We start from the raw sequence: 15,304 nt of genomic DNA, 5'->3' as shown, positions 1-15,304 counted from the left end.
TACATTTCTTGACTTGTTCACTTGAAGTAAGGTCCAATTGGAAATGACATAGACCCTGATCTGCTATCCCATAATGCATCAGCAGATTATGATCTGTGTTGTTGTTCAACTGATTACTCTTAACAAAATGTACAAAACCCAGATCTGCCAACACATTATGTGACAGCAGATCTTGGTCTATGTAGTTTGCAACTGGACCTGGCTATAAGTAAATATATATGGTAATGAAAAGAGTACCAATTAATCATTTATAGGTATTCAAAGACAAATTAATCAACCTCATACTGCATATGACAATGAATGGATTCATTTATACACATCTTAGCCTTACCCTTTCTTTGATCTTTTGTAGCAATTTCGTATCTTACTGGCTGGAACTTTATATTTCTCTTCAATCTGTATGGAAAAAGAAGAGTTGCAAAACTTTCATTGTCCAATCATGAATGAAAAAAGTTACAAACTAATTAAACTGAATTCCATTTTGAATGAATCTGACATTTAATAAATATGTTCACAATGGTTGGGATCACATACTGCCCAAAAATGCTGCAAACATTTAATGAGAACTAAGGATTTACTGGTTCTAGATAAAGAAATAACTTTCAACTCAAAGAAACATGTGCAATGGTATTACAAGTTTAAAGAAAAACCTAGGTTTTTTTAGAAAAAGAGGAGCAAACATTTTTGAAAAAGAGTACAAATAAAAAGAATATTAAAGAAACCAATCTGGTAATAAATGATTTTTTTAATTAAATATATATTAGAAGTTTTCTATTAATGTAATAACATTTTCATTTTCTTGTCATTCACAAATTTGTCTGTGATAAGGCATTGTACGGTTCTGGATAAGCTTGACAAGATGTTCATCTTCATGCCTATTTGCTAATGCACACAGTATGGATTTCATTTTGTTCAAAATGGGACTCTTTCATAAACAAAAATAAAATTTCATAAATTAAACAAGTTAAGAACTTACTAACCCTATTTCTCTGCATGAGATCTAAATGAATATAACTGTAATATTACAAAACCTATCCTGAAGAAATGCAACCATAAACATAAATCTGTTTAGTGTTGTGATAGTACAAGAACTTAAAGATGAATTTGAAACTAATGAATCACTCAGTGTGCATTTAAATCCTAAACCTCATCATCTATTTGACTAAAGTACTTGTCCATCTTATCCGTGATTTTACCACTGCATCATCAAGTGCATTCAATCAATCATAAACAGCATTTTGGATTTTTCTATTCATTTGAAAAGTTGACTGATTCTGTGTTTATCCCTTTAAGACCTTTAATGATTAACAAATTATTGTGCACCATTTTCCTTTTAGGACAAAAAATATATTGCTAATCTACTTAATTATGTTTGCTTTCAATATTATTTGAGATGTTTCAATATTTCTGATAAAATGTGTTATTATATTTTTCTTAGAATCCTATGGCATGGTGGAATATAAGACTCAAGTAAAATAAATGTTTTGAACCACTGGAAATAATGCTCTGGCACGTGTGAAAAATTAATCACTGTACTTACTGCTTGGAGCAGACCTTGGACAGTTGGAATTCGAAGCATCAAGGCTGTGAAGACAGTTTCATGTTGCTCACGAGTATACAACAACACTAAAAATAATTAAGAAAACATGTAGCCATTTTTTTTAACAATAACTGATATAATTCTTAAAATAGGTTTACACATTTTAAAAAAGTTGCAGCTTATAAGTGTGCACTTGTAATTATAAATGAAGAAAGATTTTTATATCTGTACAATGCAAATGCTAACCACTAACTGTTGATGAAGACCAGATTTTCTCATTTTAAAGGAAATCAAAGCTTGCTTGGAAACAACGTTTTTCTCTCATACCATATATACTTACTTATAAGTCGAGTCAAACTGGAAATAACAAAAATCCTGATCTGCTGTAACATAATGTGCCTGCCGATTTGTATCTATGTTGTTTATTCTACTGATTATTCATAAGAAACTGAACAGACCCAGATCAGGCAGAGCATTATACACCAGCAGATCTGGGAATTTGCAGTTTGCAGTTGGACTCATCTGATAAGCAAGTACATATGGATATAAATGTTTTGTATCAGAAAACTGCTGCTGACCACAACTATGACTCTGTGGTCTTAAACTAAGAAACAAAACAGCAAAAACCAACAAGTTTTATACAATTCAACAATAATTTATTTCCCTAGAATACAAAGTGAAAATTTAAAATGAACTTGTATTTTGAAAATTACATCACATATATAAATTTAAGTTCCAAATGAATTCCAGCAGTTCCCAAATATATTCTCATATTGAATTTGTTGATGTGCCTGTAGTCTTGATGTATTAATGTGCCAGTGGTCTGGTTTGTGATGATGTGCTAACAGTCTTTTGCTGTATCACAATAATATAATCCAATAATGTCCTTTTCTGAAATCACTATAATTCCAAATTAATGTTCCAGTCGAAGAATATTATGACAGCACTTTGTATTTCCAATGAATGATAATTTGAATAAATAAATGAACACTACAATAAAACTTATTCTGGTCCAAAATATTACGGTATGAATGTGTAATTTTTAGACAAGATTAAATATCCCTCAACTTGACCATGGTCACAATTAAAATTTTCTAAAATTACTCTGTCACTTAATGGAAACTTTCATTCTAGAAGTCTCAAAGGTAAGAATCAAGACTCTCTCTTAACTCAAATTCAGGTAAACTGGTTTACATTAATAATGATCTGAAAATTTAATCCACACTCAAAGAGGATTTTTAGCTATGTACTCTGTTGTGTACAAAAAACAAGTATACTTAAATCGTTAAGAAAATCCAACAAATAATACAAATTAAATATAAGCAACGCTGCAGAGATAACATTTTGGAATAAATCACTGACATATTTTGCATTGTAATTTCAGCTAATAGCAGAAGCAGGTGAAAGGGGTAATATAAACACAGAGATTTATGTTAATACTACTCACACTGATCAATAAAAAACATGCATGTACCTGAAGAGTCAACAGTACCCAACACACTGATCAATAAACATGCATGTACCTGAAGAGTCAATAGTATACAACCCACTGATCAATAAACAGTCATGTACCTGAAGAGTCAACAGTACCCAACCCACTGATCAATAAACATACATGTACCTGAAGAGTCAACAGTACACAACAGTGATCAATAAACACACATGTACCAAAGAGTCAACAGTACCCAACACACTGATCAATAAATATAAATGTACCTGAAGAGTCAATAGTATACAACACACTGATCAATAAACATACATGTACCTGAAGAGTCAATAGTATACAACACAGTGATCAATAAACATACATGTACCTGAAGAGTCAATAGTACCCAACACAGTGATCAATAAACATGCATGTACCTGAAGAGTCAACAGTACACAACAATGATCAATAAACATACATGTACCTGAAGAGTCAGCAGTACCCAACACACTGATCAATAAACATACATGCACCTGAAGAGTCAATAGTATACAACACACTGATCAATGAACATAAATGTACCTGAAGAGTCAATCGTATACAACACACTGATCAATAAACATACACGTACCTGAAGAGTCAATAGTACCCAACACACTGATCAATAAAGACACATGTACCTGAAGAGTCAATAGTATACAACACACTGATCAATAAACTTACACGTACCTGAAGAGTCAATAGTACACAACACACTGATCAATAAACATAAATGTACCTGAAGAGTCAGTAGTACCCAACACACTGATCAGTAAACATATATGTACCTGAAGAGTCAATAGTACACAACACAGTGATCAATAAACATACATGTACCTGAAGAGTCAATAGTACCCAACACACTGATCAATAAACATACATGTACCTGAAGAGTCAATAGTATACAACACACTGATCAATAAACATACATGTACCTGAAGAGTCAATAGTACCCAACACACTTATCAATAAACATACATGTACCTGAAGAGTCAATAGTATACAACACACTGATCAATAAACATACATGTACCTGAAGAGTCAGTAGTACCCAACACACTGATCAATAAACATGCATGTACCTGAAGAGTCAACAGTACACAACAATGATCATAAACATACATGTACCTGAAGAGTCAGCAGTACCCAACACACTGATCAATAAACATACATGTACCTGAAGAGTCAATAGTATGCAACACACTGATCAATGAACATACACATACCTGAAGAGTCAATAGTACACAACACACTGATCAATAAACATACACGTACCTGAAGAGTCAATCATATACAACACACTGATCAACAAAATTACACATACCTGAAGAGTCAATAGTACCCAACACACTGATCAATAAAGACACATGTACCTGAAGAGTCAATAGTATACAACACACTGATCAATAAACATACACATACCTGAAGAGTCAATAGTACACAACACACTGATCAATAAACATACATGTACCTGAAGAGTCAGCAGTACCCAACACAGTGATCAATAAATACTCATGCACCTGAAGAGTCAATAGTACCCAACACACTGATCAATAAACATACATGTACCTGAAGAGTCAATAGTACACAACACACTGATCAATAAACATACATGTACCTGAAGAGTCAGCAGTACCCAACACACTGATAAAAAATACATACGTACCTGAAGAGTCAATAGTACCCAACACACTGATCAATAAACATGCATGTACCTGAAGAGTCAGTAGTACCCAACACACTGATCAATAAACATACATGTACCTGAAGAGTCAGTAGTACCCAACACACTGATCAATAAACATACATGTACCTGAAGAGTCAATAGTACACAACACACTGATTAAATCAGCTATGTACCTGATGAGTCAATAGTACACAACACAACACTGATTAATTCAGCTATGTACCTGACGAGTCAATAGTACACAACACACTGATCAATAAACATACATGTACCTGAAGTCAATAGTACACAACACACTGATCAGTAAACATGCATTTACCTGAAGAGTCAATAGTACATAACACACTGATCAATAAACACACATGTACCTAAGGAGTCAGTAGTACACAACACATTGATCCAAAAAAAAAGCATCATGAGAAAAGTTGATGGAGCTTGAAATATAGCTTTCAGTGACCTACTTTTGGAATGAGGGTGTCATGCATACCACTAAGTATCCAAACAATATTACAAATCATTACCTGTAAAACTAACCTAAATATCTGACTAAAAGTTAGGTATGTATGAAATATTTTGGGTTTTTTGTTGTGTATAATGCTATTTTCAGCATATGGTACATGTCAGCCAGTATATTTGGGGAGAAAGAGCCTTGGAGGATCAAGGATGAACCACTAACCAACAGGAAACTATGGGCAAGCTTTCTCATATACCTATGCTGGCCAAGCTGAGACTTGAACTCAAATGGATAGAAGTGAGATGAAAACCAAATGATTGTAAACTCACAATGAACATATGCCCAAGGTAAAAGTCACTTGTTATATGAAATATAAGTCCTACTAACCTACTTATGCATAACCATTTAGTTATCTCCAAGCTGTATCCAAATACAAAACTACATCACCATATAAATGAGAGTGCCTGAAACATTTTACCCAAAGTAATCAAAAAATTAAACCAAGGTTTGATTGAGAGAAGGGCAGACAATGAACAGACACACAGATGAGGTTAACACTAAAATGACCCGTTCACATTATTAGTGGATCATATGAAAATGGGTTGTATCTTCTGAAAGCTATTTAAAGTTGGTTTTAGGGTAACAAGAAAGAGGATTCAAAAGATTTACCTGATAAAACAAATATAGCACTTTAATCTGCTCTATACATATAACAAATATACAATGCAAACATGTTACTAATTAGGACAATGAAGTGAAATATAAATGCATGGTTCCATCCTAAAAGTCATAGACAAAATTTTTAATACAAACTTCAACCTGCTGTATACTAAGAACAAACTTGAGCCTTATACTCAAACTTCTCCCCATAAATTGCAAAAAAGTCAGTAAAATGAGATTTATAACAAGTATGAAATAAAGTCATGCATTTCTTAACACAGAAAAGTGAAATTTAAATGCATAGTTCTTCATATGTCCCATTATCAAATTCTTAGAAACACCCTCTAACCCCAATGATACTCTGGGGACTCTTAAAATCAAATATTAATCTGATGCCTACACCCTCTAATGCCAATGATACTGGGATCATAGAAGAAGCTATGCTATATGTTGTACAGGCCAGATAACAATGACAGCTTAAGTTGTTTAGATGAATACAGTGTGAGTTACCTGTTGGGATATTTGAAAGGGGACAGTAGGAATCTTGTCGTGGTTTTTTGACACCAGAAATATACCCATCTTCATAACCACCATCATACTGCTCCCCAGTGCTCGTCACACTGTAGAAAAGTAACATTTTGCATCATATTGGCAGAAATACATGAACTCAACAAAATCCTCATCATATCCAACATTTTATACAAAGTCCATTATAAATATTTTGAAGAAATTCCCAGGTCAATCTACTGAATAAATTCTTGCTATGATTATCTTTTGTTTAATTCATGAAAACAGATCATAATATCAAAAGCATTTAGTTTCTGTGTCAGCTATTAAGATGATATCAAATGTCATTAATTTATATGTTTGCAACCTTGTACTAAAATATGTAATTTATTTTCTATGCATAAATTGTTATATTCGAAATTTGGAAATAAAATTGCACCCAAATACTTTTACAATTGTTTTAATTAGTTTACACTGCTTCCATTAACATACCTGGAACTTCCATCCTCATCATTTGATGTCATCTGTACTGGACTGGCCTGAAAGTATAATTCAGTAATTTTATTAAATATGTTTACTGTGGGTACAGAAGGGTCATTGTTCACAAATGTTGTACACTGATATTGTCTGATTTGAACACAGGACCTACCCTTTGTACACTGATATTGTCTGATTTGAACACAGGACCTACCCTTTGTACAATGATATTGTCTGATTTGAACACAGGACCTACCCTTTGTACACTGATATTGTCTGATTTGAACACAGGACCTACCCTTTGTACACTGATATTGTCTGATTTGAACACAGGACCTACCCTTTGTACAATGATATTGTCTGATTTGAACACAGGACCTACCCTTTGTATAATGATATTGTCTGATTTGAACACAGGACCTACCCTTTGTACAATGATATTGTCTGATTTGAACACAGGACCTACCCTTTGTACAATGATATTGTCTGATTTGAACACAGGACCTACCCTTTGTACAATGATATTGTCTGATTTGAACACAGGACCTACCATTTGTACACTATCACTGTCTCATTCAGTTACAGGACTGACATCATCTGTATCACTTTGTATCTAAATCAAAGCCCCTTTTTGCAGGCATTCTTAGTTGTTTTCAATTTCTCTAAGGAAAACCTATAATCTGTACACTGTCATTGTCTCATTCAAATACAGGACTGAAATCATCTGTATTATTTTTTATCTGTACCAAAACTGCTTTTGCAGGCACAATCAGGTTTTTTTTTAATTTCTCTAAGTAAAACCTACCCTCTGTACACTGTCATTATCTCTTTCAAAGCTTGGTGTGAACAGGATTGGCATTGTCCGTAAGTCTGCCATGGGGTAAAACTCTGATCTCTCAGTTGCTGGATGGTAGATTTCCTCACCCTTTTTCCTTGCTGATAAGATATCAAAAATATGTATATAATCATACAGCTACAAAGGAAATACTCTTGGGAACACAGTGTAGATCAAAAATCAACTTCTAAAATGCACTCTGAAATTTACATCCTTGAGAAAATCTTGCTTTGACATGAAGATCTGAATAGAAAAGCCATTTTTTAACCTATCACTAAGAAACTGAACAATTATGAAAGAGTGAACAATATTTGACAGACAAGGTGTTCATGCACGATATATACTCACTTAAAAGTCGAGTCCAACTGTAAACAACACAGACCCTGATCAGCCATTGCATAATGTGCCAGCAGATCTGGGTCCATGTTGTTTGTTCTACTGATTATTTTTACCAAACTGCTGCATAGACCCAGATCTATATGCAAGTGTATATATATATATATATATATATATATATATATATATATATATATATATATATATATATACCTCTCCCTCGATAACTCGCGCACAAACATAGACCACACTATAAGCGAGGCGCAAGTTACAGAGGGACCTCCAAAAATTTTTAAAAATTGCTTTGACATCGAGATAACCGTAGGGGGGAAGGGGGCGGCATTAGGGAACTGGGCTGTTTAATAACTGAAACCTCATTTTACATTCACGTCGATAATAATTTTTAATAATGCGCTTTTTCTAATGAAGTTGTTTGTTATTCTGTTTAAATAGCATTTTTTTTCCTTCAAAATATCCAACATATGAAAGATAGTTCCAACTGGTTTGAACAACCATCATGTGTACGCGAAAAATCTGTGTATTACGTCACTGCTTTTTGTTTTCTTGATGAGTCTGGTTCCTGCAGTGGTATTTAATAGTATCTTGCCAAATCGGTAGTCCACAATTTGGGAACTAGACTAACTGTTGATACACCACCAAACAAGATTCCTTTCTTTTCAAAACATGCAACATTTATTTAGTTACACATCTACATCGAAACTCAATTTTTTATTGTTCAATTAGTACAGTGTTAATGTCATGATTTCATTGGAAGTAATAATGAAAGTTCTCATCATCCCTGAGGATATCTCTAAATGCCAGTTCAAGAATTCTCTGAAACTCGCTTGCCCACAATGGTCCGTATCAGTGAAATCAAGCTCTTTATTTTACGAAGTATTCTTTTCGCTTTGCTGCCTTGTTATCTTTGATCACAGTTATGAAAGAGTCGGTTAATTTAAGGTAGTTTCTGTTACATACACAATAAGGTTATTACAGTGTTCGATTGATCAAATGAAGTGAGTTCACCCGACATACAACCAAGGCTGCTAGATTTTAAGATAGTCTGATTTTTGTGCCTTTTAACTTTTCTTTTATTCCACCTCCTTTTCTTTTTATTCAAAAGACATAATTAACATGATAATATAAAGGAGGCCAGCTTTTAATTCAGTGCAACAATACAACAAATACTTCCGCAAGTCAGTTATCAAAACACGGTCGGCACTTAATTAGGTTCTCAGAGAAACGCTCACGAACATAGCTGTTACAGTAGATTGACGCATTTTACGTTTAATTACAAGAGGACACATTGCACTTATGACAATTACACTTAAAAGGAACTAAAAGATGGAACTAGAACAAAAATTTCAATTGATGAAAAAATTATTTAATTTGTATTTAGTTATTAAAGTAATGTACTGCTCGGCGTAAGTGACATTTTCACTGATCAAAATTTCCTTACATATCATCAATTGCGGTGTACTAGGAATGTCGTTTGGAAAGAAAATGTAAAACAATTGTATGAGTCATTTTTAAATTTGATATTTCATAGTGTTGATTAAACTTTCCAGGTCCTATCTACCATTTTCAATGATAAAATGAACAATACATCAAAGCTTCTGTTACCAATTTTGGGATAAATTTTTTTGTATTTTTGGGTTTAAAAAATGGGATCCACGCCTGATACCACATTATAAGCGCGTTCGCAAGTTATCAGGGCGCAAGTTATCGAGGGAGTGGTGTATGTGTGTGTATATATATATATATATATATATATATATATATATATATATCATAACATAGCTCTTTACCATAGGGCATAAAATAGAGACAGAAGACAGTCAACTTAAAAAAGGGTACATGCCATGTGTAATTGAGATTTTAAAAATCAACCAATTTTAAGTTTTAGTTTTACAGTATACAATAGTCTGAAAATTAAAATGAACAAGTATTTAAAGATTCAGATTAAATAAAAAGTAGGTCATCAACTTGAATAAATTGACATTGGTAAATACTAACATGCAGTACCATCGCCTTTTGCCCTGTTGCTTTTTCGTTTTTCTTCATCTCTGGTTTTCCTTTCAGCACCCTGGGGAGAAAATTACAATCAATTACATGTACAAAGTCTAGCTGTTATTATTGTAATCAGCTTTTGTATCTACATAATGATCTTGATATTGTTTCAAATTCTATATTTATGATTTTAAAAGAACTCTTATGACTTTAGTATGCAATGAAGAATCAAGACATTCACATGATGAGGCCTTCCCTGGTAACATTTCCTCTAATTATATCTATTTTTCTTCAAATGTAAACACTATGATTCATACAGTGACCAATCAATATAATATCAAATACAAGTACAATATGTATATTTGTTTTAAGATGGTTTCATATATTTTTGTAGAAATAGGAAGATAAATAATACAGTCAAAATCACAGTGGAATATTTCACGACTTCTGAGTCCCAGTGATAATTGGTGATATATAACACTTGAGTACAATAACCACTGTAGACCTTACAAGTCCCATCATAATTGGTGATATACAATAACCACTGTAAACCTTGTAAGTCACATAATAACTGGTGATATATAACACGTGAGTACAATAACCACTGTAGACCTTACAAGTCACATCATAATTGGTGACATATAGCACTTGAGTACAATAATGATTGTAGACCTTACAAGTCACATCATAATTGGTGATAGCATTCCACTTGAGTACAATAACCATTGTAGACCTTACAAGTCACATCATAATTGGTGATATATAACACTCGAGTACAATAACCAGTGTAGACCTTACAGGACACACGGTACTAATTATACGGAAGAACTGTGAACCAGTCTAGAAATGGGTGAAGAATAATAGAGTATTTACAGGTTTGGTGGTCCATAATTGGTTAATAATGAAAATTAAAATTTTAGGAAAAATATCTTTTGAGAGCTTATCCTATATGTAATGTAAAAAAAATATTGACAAATTTCTACTGATGCAATTTTAGCATTTTTACAGGCTTGACTCAGGAGTACTCAATACTGAAAGTAGCACCTGATTCATTTGGTGCAGAATCAATAACACGTGTTTCATGCACATGTATGTAAACAATGTGCTGCGGGTCATATGGTGTTCTCCACACATAAGCTTGCACCAAGGTTAGATGTGCATGAAGAATTATAGGTGTCATTATCAGCACCCATAAATTTTAAGTTATTGAATTTTGAATATGATAGTGTTTCCATATGTTTACCATTGGAGTGGAACTAGTACCGTGAGTCCTATATGCGACCTATACCATAATAGGAGCTTGTTGTTTCCATGGTTACCACGTGCATCCAGGATATCAATTTGGTGGTTTTTACATATGACAATCATAATGGAGTCTTTTTATCATGGTTTGCATGTGATATTGGAGAAAAATTCTATACAAAAGACAGATGGGGATGGTTTTATACACTGGAGAGTGGAAGTAGATAGCTCAGGCCATAGGGAAAAGAGCATAGTATGGCCTGATGGCAGAATTTCATATGATTGTACCCATAGATTGGCCTATATGGTCAAATACCATTTAACACATGCAACAATTCCCCAAAAGGGGGTGGGGGGAGATTTTATATGTAAGCCACTTATGTCACAATCACTTATGTATCAGTACTGATCATTTAACTTTAGAGACACACTCAGCAGATCAAAGCAGAGAACATTGTAAAAATAAGGACTGTGCACAAAACTGCACATGCTGCATTGCCTCAGCCTGTAAACTGAATTATTATATCGAGTCACACTGAATATCAATTATACCAGTCTTTTTTCTTATCCTAGAATTAAATTCATTGACACCTATTCTATGTTCAGCATGTTTCTCATATTGGTACATTACATTTTTGGGCAAACAGTATTGGAACTTTTCTGCATCCCTTTTGTTGAGGGAGCAGGGAGGGACATTTTCACTTAAAATAATAGTTTTCAACCCTTCATTCCCAATATAAGTCTGCAAAAGTCCTATCTGTATTGCATTCTTTACACGGGCAGTTTTTCTTCCCCAACCTCTCCTCATACAGTTGAAACATTCTTGATGTATAACTGCATGGTGAACATACTGCTCTCTCCCTTCAAACCAGATCTCTTTTTTCTTCATGTACCAAGTCCCATGATAAAAAACCTTTATACTCAGGGTGTTGCAACTTGTGGTCTCAGAACACATTATTCCAAATCTCAGCATTTCATTACTGTGTGCACTAAGCGATATGTGTTTTGTTCACCATATATGTTGTTGTGAATAAATGAAAACAAGCTTCATGTCAGAAATATGGTTTCATATTTGAAACAAAAGCTATTTATAAAACCTACATTGCTCTGTTCTTACCATCAAGTAATAGTAAGGAATCATTTAGCTGTAAATTAGAGCTTGCCATTTGGTTTGCCAAATCAAGGTGTATTACCTCCCCTTTGACTGTAATTGAGTGATTGCAATGTTTGCTTTGTGTCTCTTTTGTTCAATAATGGATGCATTTTTTTCAGCTTTATATTAAAAAATAAGTAATTTAACACTGCTTATAGTGGAAAGTAGCCATAGTAATGATTTTGAGACTTTTTCTTAACCTTTTATGAGCTTTGGGTAAATGTAGGTGTATATTTATGTATTAGACAACTTCAATATGCAATTCAATTCTATTACTTAAATTTAACAAGCAGTTTATTCAGTGACAAGTTTTATCAGTGTCTGCATATTGCATAGAGACATGAACTTGTCTTGGCATAGCAAAGTTTTTCACACATTTCTCCACCTCCAGTATACTTAATAGCTCGAGTCATAACAGTTGGTGCATACACTTTCTGTCTCCAACATCAATGTCAGCATTATAGGAACTTTGGATAGCTTTTTCAAATTTGTCTCTTGTTGTCCTTATGTAACATACCTCATGTTGATGTGTTATTTGGGTTGATACACATTTGCCCCCCTTGTTGTGGGAAACATTACCAGGTTTGAAGAAATTACTCTGTCTATTCTTTGCTTATTCACCCTTCCCCATAGTTTTATACTAAAAAGTGGCACTATGTTATTTAATTATTCAGTATAATAAAGCTTATGGAACTCTTCCTTGGCTTTTATACCTTTTTATTAACATTTGGGGGTCAAGAATCACATGTGATGATAGTTTAAATAAGTTTGGAATGTCAGCATCTCTTGATGCTTCATGGGTGTGTGTATTTGTTTTAGTCACAAAAGGGCAATGACCTCTTATCATTTTGACCTGTCATGTGGCACACTTATTTGTTTTGTTTGATTGATGTGAATAGGGATGCACTGCATCTTATTTCTGTGAGAGTCAGCAAGAAAAGAAATGCAATTTTGAAATTTAAAACATTTAAAACTTGTCTTATAGCCAGTGAGAGATGAAAATACAATGCGTCATGTAATTTGATACCCTGTGATGTCATACTTGCCGATGTCAGCATGCTTGTGTTTCTTTTGTGTAGCATGCATGCCATAGAAAGATAACATGAAGATACAAAGGCAGAAAACAATTATTTTAATAACAAGAATAAGCCGCTAATAAGTACAATACAACACAGCAACATGTAATGCGGATGCAATTTAACTATAGATACTGGTATCACATAAAATGCTATTGCACTATTATCCATGCACAAGCATGGCCAATTCTTTCTTACAATTATGCTCTAATATCAAGGAGTAAAATATAACTTTTTCTAAAAAATTTAAATCTGGTTATAGGACACATGGTACTAATTATACGGAAGAAATGTGAACCAGTCTAGAAATGGGTGAAGAAATAATAGAGTATTTACAGGTTTGGTAGTCCATAATTGGTTAATAATGAAAATTAAAATTTTAGGAAAAATATCTTTTGAGAGCTTATCCTATATGTAATGTAAAAAAAATATTGACAAATTTCTACTGATGCAATTTTAGCATTTTTACAGGCTTGACTCAGAGTACTCAATACTGAAAGTAGCACCTGATTCATTTGGTGCAGAATCAATAACACGTGTTTCATGCACATGTATGTAAACAAAGTGCCGCGGGTCATATGGTGTTCTCCACACATAAGCTTGCACCAAGGTTAGATGTGCATGAAGAATTATAGGCGTCATTATCAGCACCCATAAATTTTTAAATTATTGAATTTTGAATATGATAGTGTTTCCATATGTTTACCATTGGAGTGGAATTAGTACCGTGAGTCCTACAAGTCACATCATAATTGGTGATAGCATTCCACTTGAGTGCAATAACCATTGTAGACCTTACAAGTCACATCATAATTGGTGATAGCATTCCACTTCAGTATAATAACTATTTTTGGACTTCTGAGTCACAGTGATAACTGATGACTTTATAACTTTTGAGTAACACAATAAACATTGTATATCAAAAGGGCATTATGATGTGAGAAAATATAGATACTTACTTTGTCACAGAAAACTTTAATTTGACAGTATGCCCGACTACATGGATAAGAATCCTTCTGGTTTTCATATGTATCTATTTGGATGTGTAGTGGGAGACCCTGCAATGAAGATACATTTTATAATTTTACTGAGAAAGTTGTGTTTTATATCAGACCTTACAACATAACAGCAACACTTTGTCAAAAAGAATGTCAAGTTTCTTTACAAATAAAATTCATGGCTCAAATAATAATTCTTGGAAAATAGCTTTCATTAAGTGTCATAGAAACACTTATTGGTCCCTTAAAAATCAATCTTCTATAATTTGTATCAACTGCTCCTGTAGGACAAAGGCATACACTAACTAAATATATCAGACATATGAACCCAGTAGAAAACTAAACATATCAATGCTGTGAATCCAGCAGATGACTAAACATATCAGAGATATGAACCCAGCAGATGACTAAACATATCAGATATATGAATCCAGCAGATGACTAAACATATCAGAAATATGAACCCAGCAGATGACAAAACATATCAGAGACATGAATCCAGCAGATGACTAAACATATCAGACATATAAATCAAGTAGATGACTAAATATACCAGAGATATTAATCCAGCAGATGACTAAACATATCAGATATGAATCCAGCAGATGACTAAACATATCTGATATGTGAACCCAGCAGATGACTAAACATATCAGAGATATCAATCCAGCAGATAGCTAAACATATCAGAGATATGAATCAAGTAGATAACATACCAGAGATACAAACCCAGCAGATGACTGAACATATCAGAGATATGAACCCAGGAGATGACTAAACATATCAGATATATGAATCCAATAGATGACCAAACATATCAGACATAAATCCAGTAGGATAATAGACATATCTGAGATATGAACC

The 15,304-nt window shown here is 33.4% G+C and overlaps 1 protein-coding gene across 3 annotated transcripts in view; it reads right to left on the bottom strand.

The window, feature by feature from the left end:
• Positions 1 to 15,304, bottom strand: part of LOC149807665 (uncharacterized) — a 108,402-nt gene that overhangs the window by 7,911 nt on the left and 85,187 nt on the right. For all 3 annotated transcript variants that reach the window (XM_089969462.1, XM_089969470.1, XM_089969456.1), the window contains exons 11-17: positions 14,402 to 14,500; positions 9,978 to 10,047; positions 7,596 to 7,726; positions 6,806 to 6,852; positions 6,317 to 6,426; positions 1,541 to 1,626; positions 332 to 396 (exon numbers count right to left, since the gene is read on the bottom strand). In XM_089969462.1, coding sequence (XP_089825588.1) covers positions 332 to 396; positions 1,541 to 1,626; positions 6,317 to 6,426; positions 6,806 to 6,852; positions 7,596 to 7,726; positions 9,978 to 10,047; positions 14,402 to 14,500 — 608 coding nt within the window. The remainder of the gene's footprint in view (positions 1 to 331; positions 397 to 1,540; positions 1,627 to 6,316; positions 6,427 to 6,805; positions 6,853 to 7,595; positions 7,727 to 9,977; positions 10,048 to 14,401; positions 14,501 to 15,304) is intronic.

This window comes from Sinohyriopsis cumingii, chromosome 1 (genome assembly GCF_028554795.1).
Source record: "Sinohyriopsis cumingii isolate HCF-2022 chromosome 1, ASM2855479v2, whole genome shotgun sequence".
In the NCBI taxonomy this organism is placed as follows: domain Eukaryota; kingdom Metazoa; phylum Mollusca; class Bivalvia; order Unionida; family Unionidae; genus Sinohyriopsis; species Sinohyriopsis cumingii.
This window is presented reverse-complemented; position numbering and strand designations above follow the sequence as displayed.